This window comes from Lactuca serriola, chromosome 4 (genome assembly GCF_051521515.1).
Source record: "Lactuca serriola cultivar US96UC23 chromosome 4, Lser_US96UC23_V15, whole genome shotgun sequence".
In the NCBI taxonomy this organism is placed as follows: domain Eukaryota; kingdom Viridiplantae; phylum Streptophyta; class Magnoliopsida; order Asterales; family Asteraceae; genus Lactuca; species Lactuca serriola.
The window spans coordinates 358,315,540-358,336,885 of NC_136411.1; the positions used below are offsets into that span (position 1 = coordinate 358,315,540).

General features: G+C 36.9%; 2 protein-coding genes across 2 annotated transcripts; both read right to left on the minus strand.

Annotated features, from left to right (window-relative positions):
• Window positions 1-3,776: 3,776 nt before the first annotated feature.
• On the minus strand, window positions 3,777-4,857 carry LOC145099707 (protein FAR1-RELATED SEQUENCE 9-like). The gene is made up of 3 exons (XM_079037231.1): window positions 4,700-4,857; window positions 4,284-4,506; window positions 3,777-4,124 (listed from the first exon to the last, which is right to left on the minus strand). The coding sequence occupies exons 1-3, from the start codon at window positions 4,855-4,857 to the stop codon at window positions 3,777-3,779; spliced, it is 729 nt and encodes a 242-aa protein (XP_078893357.1).
• Window positions 4,858-18,668: 13,811 nt separating this feature from the next.
• On the minus strand, window positions 18,669-21,167 carry LOC145097601 (B3 domain-containing protein Os01g0234100-like). The gene is made up of 6 exons (XM_079035194.1): window positions 20,906-21,167; window positions 20,722-20,805; window positions 20,282-20,425; window positions 20,004-20,210; window positions 19,763-19,853; window positions 18,669-19,675 (listed from the first exon to the last, which is right to left on the minus strand). Exons 1-6 carry the CDS (start codon window positions 21,089-21,091, stop codon window positions 18,807-18,809), a joined length of 1,581 nt encoding a protein of 526 aa, XP_078891320.1. The 5' UTR covers window positions 21,092-21,167; the 3' UTR covers window positions 18,669-18,806.
• Between the last annotated feature and the right edge of the window lie 179 nt (window positions 21,168-21,346).

Below are 21,346 nucleotides of genomic sequence, written 5' to 3' on the forward strand. Positions count from 1 at the left end.
GAACCTTCCTTGTTTGTCGCGCCATCGGTGTACAACTTCAAGAGTTCCTTGCTAGCTTCAGGCTCAAGAGGATCGACGGAGATCATTGTTGGCACTCTCTTAATGGTATCTGGAATTTCGTCCAGGAAGCCTGCGAGGACCTAGGCCTTGATGCTAGTCTAGGGGTGATAATGGATATCATGCTCACCTAGCTCTATGGCCCACTTGGCTAGGCGCCCAGACTTTTCCGACCTTATCAGCACTTGTTTTATTGGGTAACTAGTCAAAACATCCACCTTGTGGGCTTGAAAATACCTCTGTAGTCGCCTGACGACATATACTAGGGCGAGGACCAGTTTTTCCAAGGTCGGGTAATTGACCTCTGGTCCTTGTAGGGCCCTGCTAATGAAATGGACTGGATCCTGCTTGCCTTCTCTCTCCACTGCTAGCACAGAAGAGATAACCTCTTCAGACGTTGCTAAGTACATCTGTAGCGTCTCCCTTGGGAGTGGACAGGCGAGAGCTAGGAGTTGTTGTAGGGCATTATGACATCCCCATTTTCGCTGCCAGAAAAGACCAATTTTGTTTATGCTTTATAAAATCAGAGTACCTCTTTTAGTGAAAATGTTGTGGAATTTTTTCCCCGTAAAACATGATAAATATGTTATCAAAACATTTCCGAAGAAATGTATTTTTATTCATTTTAAAACATTTGGGATGTCATCGTCAATACAGAAACATAAGCATAAACAGAACTTACATTCATTTACACTGGTGATCTGCATCTCTTTAATCTCTCACTATAATGTAACTTCGTATTGACACCTATGATACAAATAAGCTTGAGTGGATCAGGTTGGGAAACCTGGTGAGTACACAGGGATTTCAATCCCACAATGTTATATCATATATATAATTTAGAACTCATAAAATATACAATTTCACCATATATATAAGCAACTCTTACCCCACCCCATTAATCCTTACAACAAGACTATCCATACTCTCGGACCTTAAATTTTACCTGTTACTTAACCCATACTCTCGGATCTAATTCATGCTCTCAGATCAATAATTGTGCCTATTCCATACTCTCGGATTAGGGACAAGTGTCTATGTGTAAATCCATTCTCCCGGATTAACGATGAATGACTATGTCCTATCCATATTCCCGGACTGAGGACGACTGACTATGTCTTAATCCATACTCCGGGACTAAGGACAATTGATTATGTCTTAATCCATACTCCCAGACTAAGGACAACTTACTATGTCTTAATCCATACTCCCGGACTAAGGACAACTGACTATGTCTTAATCCATACTCCAAGATTAATGACAGTTGACTAGGTCCAATCCTTACTCTCGGACTAGGTACAATGACTATGTCTAATCCATGCTCCTGGATCAATGATATATACAAAAGTTCTATTCTATGAGTATAACTCGCTCGTACTCTTAAGAAAATACTACCCAATATTCCTCATAATTAATTTAGGTTTACTCTTTATCCTAAATCATCATATATAATCAGGTATGTTCTTTAACACGTATTTCAGGCAACATCAATTAACTCCCACATAAACATATAATTAATACTTCAATCAATACTTGTATTAAAATCATGTTCATGAAAGGGACTATGCACTCACCTGCAAAGGTGGTGACTCGATACTCGGACAACACTTTGTTTACTTTATAACAAATTTCCGCTAACAAAACCTGGTATCATTTTCACTAGAGTTTAGTCTAATGTTCAACGAGACTAATTAATACTCTAGCTATTATTACTATTATATAAGCGTTAAACAATACTCTTCACCCACTATGTATAGACAGGGGCCAGACATGAAACACTGGAGGGCATGATCATTTTGGCATATAGCACTTCTGAAATCCAATAACCCATGCGGCCCTTCAAACCGGATTCCCCGTACCGCGAGTGGTTAAAAAGATATTATAACGACACTTATATAACCCATAATAATAGCTCAAATAATTATTATAAGGTCTTAATAACGTTACTATATTTAAATAAAAGCTATATTAAAAATTAGGTAGGAGTATCTTACCTACGAGGGGCTTTGGCTAGAAGTCGGGCTCTGCAGGGGCAGAACTTCCGAGCCGAAAGCTCTTCGTCTCGGAGCTGTCGAGCGCTTCGGGGCTTTCTTCTAGCGCTAGGGGAGTTTTTGGAGGTTTAGAGAGAGAGTAGAGAGAGAAGGGTGGAGGTGTGAATAAATGAGGTCAGAAGGGGTTGTATTTATAGGGTGAAATATGGATGAAATTGGTGCCACATGTCACCATCTAGTTGCAAGCCTTGGGGAGAAAGCAATGGCCAAGATTGTGCCACGTCACCCCTTTTGCAGCAGCACCCTGCCGACTTATAAACCTTATAAGTTTCTCATACGAGCTCCGTTTTTGACGTTCTTAAATCCACGCATAGGTAAAAATAAGATCTACAACTTTCATTTTGACTCTGTCAGCTAATTCTCGACCGATCTTAAATTTAATAGTAGGAGGAGATTATAGTGTTAAATGACCACGAAAAATTCGTAACTCTTTCATACGGACTCCGTTTTCGTCTGTATTTTTATCGTTGACTTCATATTAATGATATCTTCAACTCTCATTTAGGTCACATAGGCCAAAAACCGCTCGATCTAAAATTCGAGTTTTGGGTCGTGCACTGCCGTGCCAAATCTTAGAAAATTCATAACTTCCTCATACGAAGTTAGATTCGGGCGTTCTTTTTATGAACGCCCTCGGTTTACCGTATAATACAACTTTTATTTATATCACTAAGGCCAAAAATTCCTCTGTCGTAAATTCACTATTTACGTCTCCAGGTGCCGTGCCGGTTTTGCCGTAAAACTTCGACAAGCCATAACTTCTTCGTTATAACTCGGATTTAGGCGTTCTTTATATATATATGGAATCCTTGTAACATATAATAAAACTTGGTTAAAAATACTCCTTCTAAATAATATTCTATCAATAACTCATTTTTGATGCTTATTGTCTCTAAATTGACTAGCCCGAATCTGCGGACAGGCATCTCTTAGTTTTTGCAATGTCGCATCTACTTCTTTTGTCCATTTAATCTTATTTTTCTCTAAACATACTTTGAGTGTCTGGTACAGAGGAAGTGCTTTATCTGCGGATTTGGCAATGAACCTTCCCAATGTCATCAACCTACCGCTGATCTCCTGTACCCCTTTGAGATTGTGGGGGGCTTTCGATTCGAGGAATTCCTGTATTTTAGTGGGATTAGGGAGAATCCCTTCCTTGGATACCTAATACCCAAGGAATTGTGCTTCCTCATCTCTGAAGGTGCACTTAACTGGGTTTAACTTCATCTTCGATTTGGCAGTCGTCTGGAAAGTTTCTTCCACATCGCGGAGTAGTTCTTCTTCATTTTGGCTCTTAATTACCATTTCATCGACATAGAATTTGATGTTTCTACCGATTTGATTGGCGAATACTTTGTCCATGAGTCTTTGGTAAGTAGCACCCGCTTTTTTGAGTCCAAATGGCATTTTCTGGTAGCAGAAGGTCCCCTTTTCGGTGTGGAAGGCAGTTTTAGCTTCGTAAATGAAAAGAACCAAAAAAACATAAATAAATAAAAAACAAAAACCCTAAATGTCATTTCTTGATTGAGTAGGTGTAATTCTTACTGGACATGTATGTATATTGTGAGGAACTCGTTGTCCATATCCTGAGCACATTCTATGTTCTTTTTTAGAATTAACATATGTTGCTTCACCTGCACTTGGAATTCTTTTCTTGATTCCAGAACCTTAATTGCTTTGAACTTGAGGAACATGAATATTAATCTCTTTTGTAATAGGAATAAAAACACCCATAAGCTTGCATACAACTTCACCATCCAACTTGCTTTTTAATTCACCACATGTATAATCACTCTCAAATTCCTTCAACAACATCTGTTGTTTCTCTACAAACAAAGTCAATTTCTTTTTGTCATCTCTTACAATATCTAACCATGATTCAAAACTATAATATGAATCATTGACTAGCTTCACATTCTCACGATCCGCTAAATCAGATTCATGAATGAATATCAGATGATTTATAAATGAATATACTAAAATATGAGATGATTTGTAATATGAATCATTGACTAGCTTCACAAATGTCATAACAATAAATATTCATAAATGAATATACTAAAATATGAAATTTTTTAATATATTCTTCTATGAATAACTAATACTATGTAACATATTTGAAATATATTAAAATAATACATTTTTTTTTCAACTCCTTCATTATATTCCACATACATAATCGGTGTTTTGAATTAGGAAACAATTCTCAATAGCTTGTTTTATTGCAACATCTTGATCGGTTAAAAACAAGTGTTGGTTTCTTTCCCATGAGTTAAGAAACACTTTAAGCAACCAAGAGTAGGACTCAATGTTTTCATTGCTTAGCAACCCCGCTCCATCAATAACTGATTTTTTATGATGGTCAATAGCAGTAAATGGAACAAAAACCATATAACACCTATAACACACAAAAAAGTGTCCATTAAAGTCAATTTTTGATGTATTCATAAGTGAATATAAAAAAAATCATGTATGAATAAAGTTACAACATATTATTAAAATAATTTCAATATTAAAAACTAAACATTAAACATAAAGTTAAAATATTCATATATGAATAAGCTATAAAAAAAGTAGACAAAATAACTTACTTGTTTGTTCGGAAAGTCGCATTAAACGAGATAACATCATCAAATTCACCATAATATGTCTTCTCCATTTCATCAGCCCAAAACATAGAGTCCAAAACATCATCTTGACAATTAAACTCAAATAAGTAATTTGGGTAGTGAGCTCGACGATCATTCATTGTATTTACTATCATTTGGGCATCTTTATAACCTATAACCCTGTTGATATCTCTCCTTTAATTTTAATAGTCAACTGCTTTGGGCTTAACAAACTCATACCCACCACTCAGACTTGCCCTTAACCTATGAGACATAGTTGGGCCTATTTTTGATGTGGAAGCACGCACTATAAACTCTTTTCCTAAATATGACATTTGTCTCGCTTTTTTTTAAATCACTTCTCTTATCAAGTGGATGGTTGTGAAGTTCATCAAACTGAAAAACTTTATAATATGGAGTTCCAAACACATATTCAAATATAATCTTTGCTTGACAACCAATAACACTTGAATATGAATTTCGTTTCCTCCTAACACCACTTGTACCCAATGTGTTGCAAGATTTCTTTATCTATTTTCCACCACGATTACATATAACATGTTTCCTCTTTATAATCTTGTTATCAAACCTTGAGTGTGTGCTCAGTCTCACATCAAAACCACCAATTTCAGCATACTCAAAATACATTTTGATGGCCAACTCTAATAATTTGAAGATTAAACCTTCAAATGGAATAAATTGAACAGGTACATCTGGCTTATAGACATGTTCTCTAATTACATTACTACAATATTGCGCATCATCTATTGAACTCGAAGATTCACCTGATAACAAATTATAAATCTAAATCAATCTACTAATGTATGAATAAAACAATCATATATGAATACATGAAATTCATATGAATAAACCAAAAAACAATGTTTATTAATGGATTAATAAAACATTCATACATGAATACATAAAATTCATATGATTCAAAAATATATAATAAAATAGAACTTATTCATATATGAATAAAACAAAAATAATAATAAATTCGAAATTACAATTATCACACATTTATTCATATATGAATAAGACAATAATTTATTTAGATTTACAGATTCATATGTAAATACATGATCATCAACAAAATTAAAAACAACATAATAATTCGAAAAGTGATACCTTCAAAAAATGAGTTCTCGATATCTTCTTATTCACTCTCACACATCGATGAATACAAATCACCATCAATAACACTGGAATTTGACATAATAAACCAATTGATCTGTATAAAACAACAAAAACAATCTTAATATCGATGAAAATCATGATAAAATAAAATAGAAACTGAACGACAACAAAATTAAAATAGAACAACACAAAAAAAGTCGTAAATATGAAAACCTGATTAATTTCGAATACATCTCACCTCAGAGCATAAAAACGATCTGAAAAAAAAAATTAAATCAGCTCCGATCAAATGATGCAATTGCAATAAAGATCATATGAAAACATGATCAATTAAGCAATCTCTCTCACTACAAAGCGTAAAACGATCTGATTGAAAATTAAATCAACTCCGATCAGATGATAAAATTTAAATAGTGTAACGCTTGGTTCCTGGTACGCATTTATTTATAAATTATTCATTTTGATGGAGCTACTCGACGAGTGGGAGCCCCAGACTCATCGAGTAGAAATGAGTCTTGGACGCGGGTTTTAAGCTATCTACTCGACGATTCGAGAGCCCTCGACTTTGCGAGTAGGTCTGTCAGATTGAAACCCTAATTTCGGTGTTTTGCACCATATTTGAGCATCTTATTCCCCACCTTTTGGCCTCATTTCCAGCCTCCAAGTCTCAAAACCTAATCCACGAAACCTTAGAGTATTGTGTGAGCGTGTGAGCCATTTTTTAGTGTTCTTGTGTGTTTTGAAGCTTGTAGAAGAAGAAGAAGCTTGAGGACTCCAAGAGAAGATTATAGACCCAGAAGCAACATCTCATTCCCTTCACCTTCTGGTAATCAACTCTCTAATTTGATCATTTATTCATTAGATCTACTTATTTCCACTTTTTGAGGGTTTTGGTTCAAGAAGCTTGACCCTTGGGGTTTTGACGTCCCAAGCAAGGATCCTTTCAGATCTGATATCATTAAGGGTTGTTAAGGCATAAAGGTGCAAACTTTATGCCATTAAATCCCCCATGCAATCTCTAAAGGTGTTGTTATTGTTAGGGCATGTAAATGCTCCACAAATAATGAGTGATAGTTAGGTTATATTTTCCCTTTATTGTATTTATGGTGTAAATACTCTCCCTCCTATATAAAGGGAGAGTTAGTCATTTGTTAAAGTAAGCTAGCTCATTTCTCATTTTCTTAGAAGAGTTACTTTTCTCAAAATGTAATTCTAAAGAGAGAAAGTGGTGGGTTCTCCCCACCTAAGGAGAGTTTCTCTCCCACCATGTTCTTCATGCAATATTATGATTATTCTCTCTTGTTCTTATTTCTTTTTTATGAACTCATATTATGTTCTTCGTGTTCATACTTCTAAAAACACGACTAATCTCGAGATATCTTTCTTCCGCATTCACCGTTCGTAGAAAAATGGGCATCTACAATTGGTATTAGAGCCGTACCTTGAAGATCTCACGATTAGTTCAAGGGAACGACTCCCTTTCGGTGATTATCTTGTGATTTTTCCGTGTTTCTGTAAGAAAAATTTTCGGGTTTCAAACCGGAATTTTTTTTATGAAGATCTTTCTTAGTTCTATCTTTTAGGTGATTCTATCTTAGCAAAAATAAAAGTTGTTGCTGCTGCTCGTTCTATTATTGCTGGAAAAATGATGTTCTTCATGTTCTTATTATTTTTCTGTTGAAGAAATGAAGCAAATGGGAAGAAAAATTAATTTGTGTGGTCTCCAAAATGTTGAAGAAATTGCTCCAGGAGGTATTTGTTCTTGGAAATGAGAAGACACAAATTTAATGGTCTTATTATTCAAGAAGGAAGTGAAGAATTTCTTTTGAAGACTTTTTCCCAACACTTTTTCTCATCATGAGAGGTATTATCTTCATATCTCTCAATTTTAAATTGTTACTGTGAATCTTAATTTGAAGAAATATGGACGCAAGTTGTTGTTTGCATAAAGCACTTTGTCCTTTTTACTCTTTTGGGTAAAGAGTAATTCACTTATATTTGTCTTCCCAAGCAAAAACCATGTGACATAGTCCAATCTCATCACCTTTTGTCCCCTAAAAACCCCTTGTACACTCCTTTTTTTGCCTTCCCAAGACCCACTTGTTGACTTAAATGCTTTATAAAAAGATTCTCTTATTAAAATATGAATAAATGGCCTTTGCGGTACCATTTTTCATGAAAAAAGAACATTTTTCGTCACCTGTTCAACCCCTCCGGACCCCCGAACCGCAGCCAAAAACTGCCTACCGGAGTCCCCTGAGAAGCCTCCCCGGAGTCCTTCTCAACCCCTGATCCGAAGTCCATACCCGCAGCCTCTTGGTCTGCAGCCAAGAGACCGCAGCCCTTCCCTGCTAACCGAAGTCCACCCTTGTATGCTGAAAGAAGACCTCGGACCGCAGCCTCGGACCGAAGCTCGAATCCGCAGCCTCAAACCTCAAGCACGCGCCTACTGCATCCGCAGTCGCCTCGTCTTCCATCCGAACCGCAGCTACTCACTGACTTCGGTACCCAGCTCGCCTATCCACAACATACCCCATCAGCAGCCAAGACCCCACTGCACCCACCATCGCACCCAAGTCCTCCTATCGCAACCACCATAGACCCGCAACCCTTCTGACTTCGGATCTCCCTCCCTCCTCCTCCTTCTTCCCTTCAGCCCTTCCCCCTTCTCCTCCTCTCTCCAGCGCCTACAGCCCTTCCTCCTTATTCCTCCACAAATAATGAGTGATAGTTAGGTTATATTTTCCCTTTATTGTATTTATGGTGTAAATACTCTCCCTCCTATATCAAGGGAGAGTTGGTCATTTTTTAAAGTAAGCTAGCTCATTTATCATTTTCTTAGAAGAGTTACTTTTCTCACAATGTAATTCTAGAGAGAGAAAGTGGTGGGTTCTCCCCACCTAGGGAGAGTTTCTCTCCCACCATGTTCTTCATGTAATATTATGATTATTCTCTACTTCTTTTTTATGAACTCATATTATGTTCTTCGTGTTCATACTTCCAAAAACACGACTAATCTCGAGATATCTTTCTTCTGCAATCACCGTTTGTAGAAAAATGGGTCTCTACAGTTATGGCCTTTTGTGCCCCAAAAGGCCATGCATGGAAGGAAAGTTTGAGGCTTTATGTGTTCTTTTGGTATATAGGACCTAGATCTGGGTTTTCATGCATTGGTTTGGAGTGATAAGGTTGTTGGACAAAGATCTATGTCCTAAAAGAGCTAGGTTTTTAGCTAAACCCATTAAGAAGGGTTATCGACGGGTAAAGTTGGAAACTTTACCTTTAAAAGATCATTTCCAGTATGTAGATGAAGTATGGATGTTGGATTTGGAGAGTAGAGGCTTAATATGTTAAAATGGCCAATCAGACAGAGGAACTCGTCGAGTCCACAGAGAAACTCGACAAGTTGGGTTGTGTTGTCCCGTTTTAGTTTAAGGTAGAACTCGACGAGTCGATGAGGGGGGTCAACGAGTTGATTCGATAAATCGCGACTATGAGTAGCCAGGGAACTCGGCGAGTCGAGGAGGTGACTCGACGAGTTAGATCGCGATTACAGGATTCTAGGACCTGACGAGTTGATGGAGCAACTCTTCGAGTTGGGTCGACTAGAAAGTTGACTTTGACCAAAGCATTGACTTTGACCATGGGTAAAATGGTTATTTTACCCTAAGGAGGATTATTAGGTTTTGACTAAGTGTTATTGTTATATTAATAGTCGGGGAGTCGTTGGAGCAACCATCGGAGATTCCTCACTCGAGATTAGGCCTGGCAATCGTGTCGTGTTCGGGTTGGCGTGTTGCGGGTTGGTGGGTCAAAATATGCCAACCCAAACATAACCCATTTAAATATACAGGTCACGGGTTGGCAGGTTTGGAACATAAACCCATATATGACCCGCCAACCCATTTATTTATACGGGTTCACAGGTTGGCTGGTTCGTGGGTCCAAATTTTAGACATTTAAGTCTTAAACATCAAAATGAAAATTAAAAACATTCATAGAAACATGTTACAGACTTAGCCTTATAGGTTACGACTTACGAACTTAGACCATCCACCACGAGTCAAAATGTCAAAACAGTCAAATGGTCTATGAGTCAATGATATATATTATTTAATACTTATTAATTATTAATACTTGATACATAAATACATTTAAAAATAAAATAATTGTTTTATTAAGAATATAAACGGGTTGGCGGGTCAACCCGTTTATTTTTTGAGAAACTCATATATGACTCGTTTAATAAACAGGTTGGCGGGTTGGCGGGTTAGCGGGTTGTCGGGTTGAAAAACACAACCCAAACTCATTTATTTTGTGTCGTGTCGCGGGTCGTGTCGAGAATTGCCAGCCCTACTTGAGATTTCAGCAGTCAATTTTGTGAGGTGAGTTTCCTTCAGTAGGAACGGGTCCAAGGCACCAAGGTCGGCCCATATATGCGATATGTTAGTAGTTGAGTGTGGGTGGGGCCCAGACCTCATAGTAGTCGAGTGTGGGCAGGGCCTGAATCTCGTAGTATTATCTGAGTATAGATATGTGACTGCTTCATAGAAATAGATATACTTTTTGTATGTATGATACTTGTATGCATCTAGTAGCGGAGTGTGGGAAGGCTCGAATCTCCTAGACAGCAGAGTGTGGGCGGGGCTCGAATCTCCTAGACAGTGGAGTGTGGGCGAGGCCCGAATCTCCATGAGAGTGGGCGGGGCCCATATCTCCTAGTTGCATGTTATGTGTATGGTATGTGGTAGTTTGGAGAGACTCACTAAGCTTCGTGCTTACAGTTTTCAGTTTTGGTTTCAGGTACTTCCGGTAGCAAAGGGAAGAGCTCGGGATGATTGCAGTGCACACACCATTTGTTCAGCCTGTGATGTTTTTGACTATGATATTTTGACACATGGTTTTGATACAATATATTGATATGATGATTTTGTAATACATTACTTATGTTTTTATGAGATGATGGATGCTATTTATGGTTTTATGAATAATTAAAAATGAAAATTTTGGACCGTATTTTTGGGATGTTTCAAATAGAGATCTCAAACAACAGAACATAAATCCGATGAAACAACTGCAATACATATGCGAAACTTCACGATAAATGGAAAGAATACGTGTAATTCCTATCGAATTATATAAAGAAAGAATCTTGATAATGAATTTCGATATATCCGATTGAAACGATATAAAGATCTGATGAAATCGGAAACTGAATACGAAGAAGAAAACTGCAATACAGATGCTAAACTTGAAGATAAATTCAGAAAATATGTGTAATTATATAAAAAAGAATCTTGATAATGAATTCCTCTATATCTGATTCAAATGAGATAAAGATCTCATGAAATCGGAAAATGAAGACGAGGAACAAAGATGTAAATCAAAAAATTGCTAATTTACAAATATACCCTTAATAAAAAACAATACACATGTTTTTTAAGGTTTACATGTTAGATAAATGATTGGGTGAGAGTGGTTCCCCCACTCTCAACCTTTTTTATTTTCTCAATTGAACCCACCTATATATATATATATATATATATATATATATATATATATATATATATATATATATATATATATATATATAATTAATAAAATATCTACAAAATTGAAAGGGACTGAAATATAAAATAAAGTGCCAAAATTCTCAAACTTAAAGGTAAATAATGAGAGTAATATGGTACTACAACAACTAACAATGCTTCATTCATAGTTATTAATCAAAATGAAAAGAAAAATCATATTGAAAATATTTAATGAATTCAGTGATGGAGTGTTAGGTTAACCCTTAGAGGGGGTAAGACTCCAAGAACGTTAATGAGTAGAAACAAGCTGAAGCAATTTTATGATATCCTCTTTATTCATGAATTCATAGTTTAAAAAACAAAGACAAGTAATGCGAGAGAATTTAACGGAAACATGGCAGATAATGGAAACATGGGATGTAATCTATTCCTAAATGCATGCATGAAATAAGGAAAGTGGTAGACTTATTAAATCTTCGAAACGTGTTGTCCTCTTGGTGATCCTTTTAGGTTGTTGATAGCTTACTAGATCAGCTGCAATAGGCTGAGACATTGGGCTCATAAAATTACCCCCATCCTGAGAAACAACATTTTCCTCAATGTTGGTAAAAATGGGAACTGTTTTTGGATTTTCGTGTAGCTTTCCCATGTTGCATATTCTATTGGTTTTTTTCCCATTTGATGAGTATTTCTTTGTTTCCGTTGCGGTCAGTTATGGTTTGTAAGATTGCGTCTAGAAGTGTATCAGTTTGGCCCCTTTCTTCAAACTCGTAAGGCCCTTCCTATGATGATGGATTAGTGGAACCATGTGCTTGCTTGAGCGATGATACATGGACAACTGGGTGAATACGTGAGGTTGCTGGTAGGGCCAAGCGATAGGCGACTTTTCCTATTCTCTCATTGATCTTGTATGGCCCATAGAATCAGCGTGCAAGCTTATTTGTCTTTTGATCCCTTAAAATTTTCTGCCAATAGTCTTGTAGACGTATGTAAACAAGGTCGTCCACCTCAAATTCCTTGTTTATCCGCTTCTTGTTTACTTGATTTACCATTCGAGCTTGTGCCTTGGTGATTACTTCTTTGAGATCGCTTACGATTCTTTGGTATTCTAGTAATGATGAATCTATTGAGGCTGTTTTGTTTTCTCTTGGAATGTAATCTTGAGTTGAAATTGGGTCTCTCCAGTAGACTGCTTTGAGTGGAGACATTTTGATGGTCGTGTGGTAGGAAGTATTATAGGAGAATTCAGCCAAATAGATGTATTTTTGCCAAGTTGTCGGTTCGTTGAACACAAAGGCACGTAGGTATGATTCAAGGCAACTGTTTACCACTTCTATTTGGTCGCCCGTCTGTGGGTGGTAGGCACTAGAATGGTTGAGTTTTGTTCCGAGCTGTTTGAAAAGTTCTTTCTAGAATCTGCTTAAGAATTACAGGTCTCTATCAGACACGATGGTCTTAGGTAAGCCATGTAAGCGATAGATTTATTTCATGAATATGGAAGCTATTTGGATGGCGTTGTATTGGGTGGGCAACGGAACAAAGTGTGCAAACTTGGAAATCCTATCGACTACAACCCATATCACTGTCTTTTCTTTGGAATTTGGGACGTGAGTGACAAGGTCCATCGATATTTCTTCCCAAGTTGATTCTGGTATTGGTAGTGGTTAGAGTAAGCCAAATGGTTTATGTATGGGGGTTTTGGTGGCTTGACACACTTGGCAATTTCTTATGAACTCCGAGACATCTTTTCGAAAGTTGATCCAAGAAGACACAACTGATATGCGTTTGGTTGTGGTTGTGATACCCGAGTGACCCCCCAACGATGATGCGTGGAATTCTTGGAGGAGGTTGTTGCGAAGGTTCTGAATTGGAGGGACCATGATGCGGTTGTGGCGATAGACTAAGCCATCACGGATGGAGTGGTGTGGGAATGATGTTGGGTCCTCGATGACCTGAATAACCAATTGTTTACCCGCCTCATTGTATTTGAAGTACTTCCTGATTTCATCTAACCATGTAGTTGTGGGATGTGAGATGGCTTGTATCGAGTGTAGTTCTACCCGGCTGAGGGCATCTGCGACCAAATTTTCTTTTTCGGTTTTCTAATGGATCTCGAAATTATATCCCATTAGTTTTGGTACCCATTTCTGTTGTTCGGGTGTCTGAATTGTTTGTGTGAATAGATGCTTGAGGTTATGGTGGTTTTTGTAGATTCGAAAATGTCTTACCAGTAAGTATTGCCTCCATTTTTTCACTGCTTCTATGATTGCATACATCTCCTTGATGTACGTGGAATGGGCCTGCATGGTAGTACATAGTTTCTTGCTGAAGAAGGATATATGTATGTTGTTTTGAGAAAGTACCGCACCAATGACCATTCCGGATGCATCTGTCGTGACATCAAATTGTGATTCGAAGTCTGGTAAGGCTAAGGTGGTTAGGTATTGCATTGTTGACTTGAGTTGTTGAAAAGCTTCTTGTGCTGGCGTGGACCACTCAAAGGTTTTGAGTTTCAGGATGTTAATTGGTCAAGGGAGCAATGATTTTGGCATAGAAGGAGACAAAACGAAGGTAGCATCCTGTTAATCCCAAGTAAGCACGTAGGGTGGTAAAACAAGTGGGTTGTGGCCATTGTTAATGGCTTGTATTTTGTCTGGTTCAGAGCTACTCCATTTGCTGATATTTTGTGTCCCAAAAACGAGATTTCATGCATATCAAACATGCATTTGGATGGCTTTGCATGAAAATGGTGTTCTCTTAATTTTTCGAAAACTACCTGTAGGTGTTTGTAATGGTTCTCATTGGAGAAGCTGAAGATTAGGATGTCATCAAAGAAGACTAGGACGAAGCGTCGGAGAGCTGGCTGAAATAAGTCATTCTTGGCTGATTGAAACGTCGATGGGGTGTTAGTGAGGCCGAACGACATTACAATGAACTCGTAATGGCAGTCTATTGTACGAAACGTTGTTTTGTGTATATCCTTCTCTAATACATGGATTTAGTGGTAGCCTGAACGCAAGTCTATCTTTGAGAAGACTGTGTCTCCATGTAACTCATCGAGTAGTTCTTCGATCATGGGTATCAGAAGCGGTCTCGTACCGTTACTGCATTAACTACTATGTAATCTACAAAAAATAACCACGATCCGTCTTTTTTCTTTACTAATAGGACGGGTGATGAAAAGGGACTTTGGTTGGGGAGTATGACGCCATTTTGGAGCATCTCTGTGATTAGACCTGTCATTATTTTTTTCTGGAACTGTGGGTAACGGTAAGGTTTTACATTAACTGTGATGTTGGGTTTGTTAAGGGAATGGTGTGGTCATGGGGTCTCGATGGTGATAGTGAGTTGGGTTCAAGGAAGATATATGTAATTCGTTGGAGTTGGGAGTTTATTATCAGGTTGCAGTGCTTGTTCTAGAGTGTTTCCATGGTTGGTTCAAGTGATGTGGGACTGTAATTGAGGGTGTGTAACGAAGCAATGGTGCCCTGGTGCAATAGGGTATATAAGGTACTAGGTGATACGTGTTGACTCCAAGATTATCCTGTTAATGTGCATGCTTTTCCCTCGTGCATGAATGTAATCTCTAGAATTGAGAAGTCTGATGACAGACGTCCCTATGTACTCAACCATGTAATACCCAATATCACATCTGCTCCTTCTAATGGAGAACGAAAATCGGTACCTGGAATTGAGAATGTGATAGTTGAAGACGAACGTTGGGGCAGAATCCTTGGCATTGGATATACTGGCCATTCCGTACCATTACTAAAAATGGTTGGACGGATTGGGTATCAAGGTTCAGGAGTGAAGCGACCCTTGGTTGGACGATGTTACGTGTACTCCCACGGTCGATCAGGACTTTCACCAGCTTGTTGGTAACGTATCATGTTATACGGAGTTTTTGAGGTGATAAGATCCCAAAAAATGTTGCATCTAATAGTGACAGGAATTCTGGTGGCTACTGCTCTTCAATGTTGGTGAAAGTCGTTTCTTCCTTCATGGTATCTTGGTCGTCGTTGTCCACAATCAGAAGGAATTGCGGTGGTGAGCATTTATGGCCTGGAACGTACTTTTCTGGGCATTTGAAGTACAGTCCTGGTTTTTGTCTTTCTTGTAGTGCGTCAGCCGATAAGCGAGTGAATGGTAGTGTGGTTTGTTTTCGTGAGTGTGGGGATTGTTGGGGAAGACTGGGGGAGTTAGGTGATTAGGTTTGGTTGTTATACTTGTGGATCCTGTTGACCAACTGGGTTTGAAGTTGTTGATGGGTCGTGCCTTGGGTATTGGCCCAAGTTTATCTTTTATTAGTTTCGACAATGAGCAAGCCTGATGAAGGGAAACAGGCCAAAGGATGATGAGTTCATTCTGTATATCTTGGCGAAGCCCGGAGACAAAACAGTTCTTTACACTCTGTTGAGAGAGACCATTGACTCGGTTGCTGATACGTTCAAATTCGGTTTGGTATATTGAAACAGTGGAGGTTTGTTGTAGTTTGAAGAGTGCGGCTTCATGGTTTTCGTATGAAGATGGCCCGAAACGGAGTTCTAGTTCTCTTTTGAATTGAGTCCAGGACCCTAGCAGGTCGTTTTGAGCTAGGTGTTTGTACCATGAAAGAGCGTCTCTAGTGAAGCAGAATGATGTGAGGGAAACACGTTGGGTAGGTGGTACTTGATAGAACGTGAAGTAGTTATCAGCCTGAAAAATCCAGTCTAATGGATTGGATCCGTCGAATAAGGGCAATGTTATTTTGGGTGGTCGTATGGTGTTGTGGTTTGGGTGCACGACTAGTGGGTTGTTGTGTGGTTGGCGTAGATGACGGATGTGTTCGGCCGAATTGTCGATCGTTAACTGGTCAGATAGGGTTGTAATGTGGTTTACCAGGTTGGCGGTTGTTTCAGATTGAGACTCAAATTTAGCTGTTAATGTTTCCGTTGCTTTAATTAGGGTGCTGAGGTGGTTATTGTGTTGTAGTGTGGCGGCGTTTGTGGCGGCGATGAGTTGTGCAAATTGGTCTGCTATGGTGGGTGGAGGGTCCTCTTATATGGATGAGACATCTTTTCTTGGTGGCATGGTGGAAGGTTCATACGTGAATGAAAGCAACAATTGTTAGGTTAACCCTTTGAGGGGGTAAGGCTCCAAGAACGTTAATGAGTAAAAACACGCTGAAGCAATTTTCTGATATCCTCTTTATTCATGAATTCCTAGTTTAAATAACTAAGACAAGTAATGCAAGAGAATTTAACGGAAACATGGCAGCTAATGGAAACATGGGATGTAATCTATTGCTAAATGCATACATGAAATAAGGAAAATGGTAGACTTCTTCAATCTTCGAAACATGCTGGCCTCTTGGTGATCCTTTTAGGACGTTAATAGCTTACTGGATCAGCTGCAATGGGCTGAGACATTGGGCTTATAACATGGAGGGGTACCCTTTTTCATGTTTTGGAACTGATCTTGCAAATGGAGCATGAGTGACGTTTTATTATTAAGGAAAAATTTGTCCAATTCATCCCAGAAATCCTTAGCGATACAATTGTCACGAGAAATAATTTGCAGTAGGTTCGGATCAACACTAGAATAGAGTAGGTTTTGATCAACAGTAGAATAGAACCAAGATTTGACTTTTGAGTCAATATCATCCCAATCTTCATCATCTTTGTATGTGATTGGGATTTTCCTGTTATATGACCAACAACTTTGGCTCATTAGCAGATATCAGTAAAAATACGTCGCCAAAGTTATAAATTTTGAGGTGTCCACGGTCACTTTGAAAGTGAAGTGGTTGTACACATTTGTGACAACATAAACAAGGGTTTGAGCAGTAGGGGTCGATGTGGAGGAAGATGACGGGGTGGTCATGATTTCAGAAAATCTAAAAAAACAAGTGAAATAAAAAAGACCCTACACTATACATAATATAAAAACTAAACATAAATTAACATATACGAACATGTCTAATATATTTGATAGCGTTTGCTCCAAGTGGTATGCTAGTTTTTTTCTTTGTCTATTATTGATACTAGGTGTAACACTCATGTATTACATGAGTTAATTAAAAAAAATTAAATATAAATGTATAAATATTTAAGAACTTTGGATATATATATATATATATATATATATATATATATATATATATATATATATAATGAATTATTAAAATTTATTTTTTTGTCTTTTAAATTTAAATAGATAAACAAAATAAACTAATGAGCTTTAATTTGAGAATTTTAAAATAAGAAGGTAAGTCCATTAATAAAAATTTTATAACTACAATTATTGTAATTATTGTATTAAAGTATTATTTGGAATTTATTAAAATAGAAAAACTCATAAAATGACACGTGAAAATTAATTCAAAATAACCAAAAAATAACATTTGTCAAATTGAATGAGAGTATGACATGTGGCAAAAAAATCTTCATTTATTAGAGTAGATTTTCTTACATCATTGTGTATACATAAGTGCTAGTGCTTTTCTTAGCCGAGATCTGACGTTTTATCTTTTTTTCTATTTCTTTATGTTTCATTTCTATTTTGTTTGTCGGATATCTTTTTTGAAAACGGTTTCGATCGTCTACCAACATACCTCTCATTTACCCCATAAGCAACTACTTGGTGTTTTGTAGAGGTGACAAATCGTGTTATCGTTTCGTGTTTTTGTCTGACATGACACGACACGACACGACAATGTTTTATGTAACACGAACACGACAAGGCACGATGTCGTGTTTTTTTAACTAACACGAAAACGAACAAATTAAAAAACGATAAGCACGACACAACACGAAAAATATAACATATACTAAAAATTAGTTTATTTAATAAATATTTTATCAAATATAACATGACAAACACGAAAAACATAATAAAAAACTACTAAATCGTGTCAATTTCATGTCAAATTTTGAACACAAACACGACACAACATCGTGTTTTTTACAGTTAACACGAACACGAATTCAAATTTCAGTTTCGTCCCAATTTCGTTTCATGTCGTATATTTTTATCGTGTGGTGTCATAAATTGTCACCCCTAGTGTTTTATTATTACTGTATACTTATATTTAATTTTTACACAACTTCTGCCCTTTTGTTTCTAAATTCCTTTCCAAATAAACTAACCCAGTTTAGACAACTAATTAACAATTAATATCCCTTTTGTTTCTAAATTCTTTTCCAAATAAACTAACCCATTTTAGACAACTAATTAACAATTAATATCATCAATTTCAAATAACACCCAATTATAAAATTAATTAACACTACAAAACAAAATACTAGAAAAATAAAAATTTACCCTAATTTAGTCAACTACATAAAATAACATTACACACCATCAACATACAAGCCTTAAATTCAACTATCTACAAAGTCAAAAAAAATCACCTTAAGAGTTAAGACATTCCTAATTTCCTACCATGGTTCATTAACCTTTTCTTGAAACACAACCTCATTCCCCTCCACTTTCTCTTTCAAACTACCTAAAATAGCATCAATCTTCCTATTACTTTCTTTCAAATCCGCAATCTTCGCCTCCAAAATCTTCATTGTGATTCCATTTCGGTTTCGTTCCTCAATAGCCTCCATGTATTTTTTCACATTTTCGGAATCAAACACGGCTTTTTCAAGCATACGTATCCTATCGCGTAAAAACCCTACTTTCATTCCCATAAGTTCAAAAGACTTCAAGGAACTATCCCACGCGTCGAATTCCTCCTTAGTTGTGGTGGGCTTGCAGTTCTTGATCGCGTTCGCGATATTTACAGTTTCACCAATCATCCCCGCCACCAACTTATAATACAAACCTTCCGGAAGGTTATCGTGAAGCAGTTCTTTTTTCGCGTTACATAATTTATAGTAACTCATTCGGATTTCTTCTGACAGTTCCGAGTCAATGCATTGTTTGTTGACCGTAATGCGAAAGTCTTTGAAGGTTTTGACTTTTTTTGATGAAAGAGCTTGTTGATGAGGACCCCCTTTAGCTTCTGAGTTAACATGAGATGTCAACTCAAAAAGCTGTGTAGGGGGTTCAGATCTTTTATAGACCAATTTTGATTTGACTTTCTTTACTGGAACATCTGGTTGGTGTGGACCCCCTTCAGAATCTGAGTTGACATTCAACTCAGAAGACTGTGTAGGGGGTTCAGATCTTTTGTAGACCAATCTTGATTTGACTTTCTTTGATGGAAGATCTGATTTATGTGGACCCCCTTCAGCTTTTGAGTTGACATTCAACTCAGAAGCCAGCGTAGGGGGCTCAGATCTTTTGTTGACCAGTTTTGCTGCATAGTTATCGCGTCAATTAACATTTAAAAAAAAAAAAAAAAAAAAAAAAAGTGGTTTAAGTTGAATTGATGATGATGACAAACCTTGAGTCTTGTGATTTTTATTTGTATTGTGGTTTAAAAGGTTATGAGCATCATCAACTTGTTTTGATTCATTCGCCCTTACAATATAAACCTAAAAATAGGTCAAAAAAATCGATTAACTACTGAAAAATTACATTTTGATGTTTTATATTTTGCTTTAACAAGTCAAAAAAATTTCGATACTAATTGAATTGCTACATAATATAATTAAAATCGACAGATAAAAGAGCAAGATTTGTACCTTAAATTTGTTGGATTCAACTAACTGGAAAACCAAAACATCTCCTTCAAGCAATTTATGTGCAATTGCAAAGTTCCTCCATCCTGCACTAAGTCCAGTCTTATGAGCAATATATTTAAGCTTATATTGTTGTCCATTTTCATCTTCAATCACCATTAAAGTTTCTTGTTTTGGTAGAAATGATCTGCAGAAAGGCACTGGAAGACCCTGCAAACAGAAATTTATTATAAAAATAGAAAGAAATTTCACAAGTTATATAGTGAAATTAGTCAAATTACCATCCAAAAACAACTAACAACATGTGATTTGAGCATGATTTTTTTAAAGCTAGGATGATCAGATCCAAGGCTTGATTGAAGCTCCCCTGCTCGAATCATAGTTGGTGAGATTTGGGCTGGAGTATCCGATGGATCATGCTTCGCCTGATAATGAAAACAGTAATGTTTTCAAACTATGTGTTAACGTAACTGAAATTAATCACTTCATTCATGGTGTTAGGGTTTTTAATCAACAGTTTTGGGGGTTTGTACTAAAAACCATAAATTCTAGCTTGATAAACATCACAGTATGAACAGATCGCGAAGTATTTAACTATCGTAACGATTATGAAGTTTTGATGTTGAGAATTTTGACTATCGAAACTCGTAATGTTAGATAATTCCGTTGTAGAATAGATGAAACACAACAATTTAAGAAAACAAACTCGAAATCTGATCACCTTATGTTTTGAAGATGAACGTTTCTTCTCTGCATTGTTTGAAGGAACATCGTATCTCGAGGTCTTCAACCTCTTTCGTTTACCCTGTGATTAACACAACCAGATCTAACCATTAATGAATCAAATTATGCAGACACAATAAGAAATTGTGTAAATATGTGTAGAAAGAGAGGGAGAGAGAGACCGATAATTTAGTTAATGGTGTGATAGGAGCAAAAGGAAAGGGTAACGATGGTGGTAGTTGAGCAATAGTCACAAGGGCATCTAATGAATTGGGGGTTTTCAGTTCATTATTTGCGAGGTGAAGATCGGAACTTCCTTCATCACTCGTCGGAGAATCTGACATCGTTCGGAGAGGACGAAGAATCATCAACAGGTCCGCGGTGGAAGAACACACTCTCTTGAAGCTTTTACACTTTTCTTTACCCAACAAAGACTATTTTTTTGTCGGAAAAATATCATTGATTTTCTGCATTTTTACCTAAAAAATATCATTCATTACCCAACATTATTTACGTATATTATAAATATATTTTTTTATTTTTTTTAGATGTTTACAAAATTTATTATAAAAAAATTATTATCATAATTTAAAAAAAAAAATAACTATTTTACCTTTTTTTCA

Coding starts and splice junctions, on each gene's coding strand:
- LOC145099707 (XM_079037231.1), bottom strand. CDS start 4,857: ATGAATGATCGTCGAGCTCACTACCCAAATTACTTATTTGAGTTTAAT. Junction 4,507..4,699: donor GCGACTTTCCGAACAAACAA/GTAAGTTATTTT, acceptor TGTGTGTTATAG/GTGTTATATGGTTTTTGTTC. Junction 4,125..4,283: donor TAATTCAAAACACCGATTAT/GTATGTGGAATA, acceptor ACATTTGTGAAG/CTAGTCAATGATTCATATTA.
- LOC145097601 (XM_079035194.1), bottom strand. CDS start 21,091: ATGATTCTTCGTCCTCTCCGAACGATGTCAGATTCTCCGACGAGTGAT. Junction 20,806..20,905: donor CACCATTAACTAAATTATCG/GTCTCTCTCTCC, acceptor TGTTAATCACAG/GGTAAACGAAAGAGGTTGAA. Junction 19,854..20,003: donor TTGAATCCAACAAATTTAAG/GTACAAATCTTG, acceptor ACCTATTTTTAG/GTTTATATTGTAAGGGCGAA.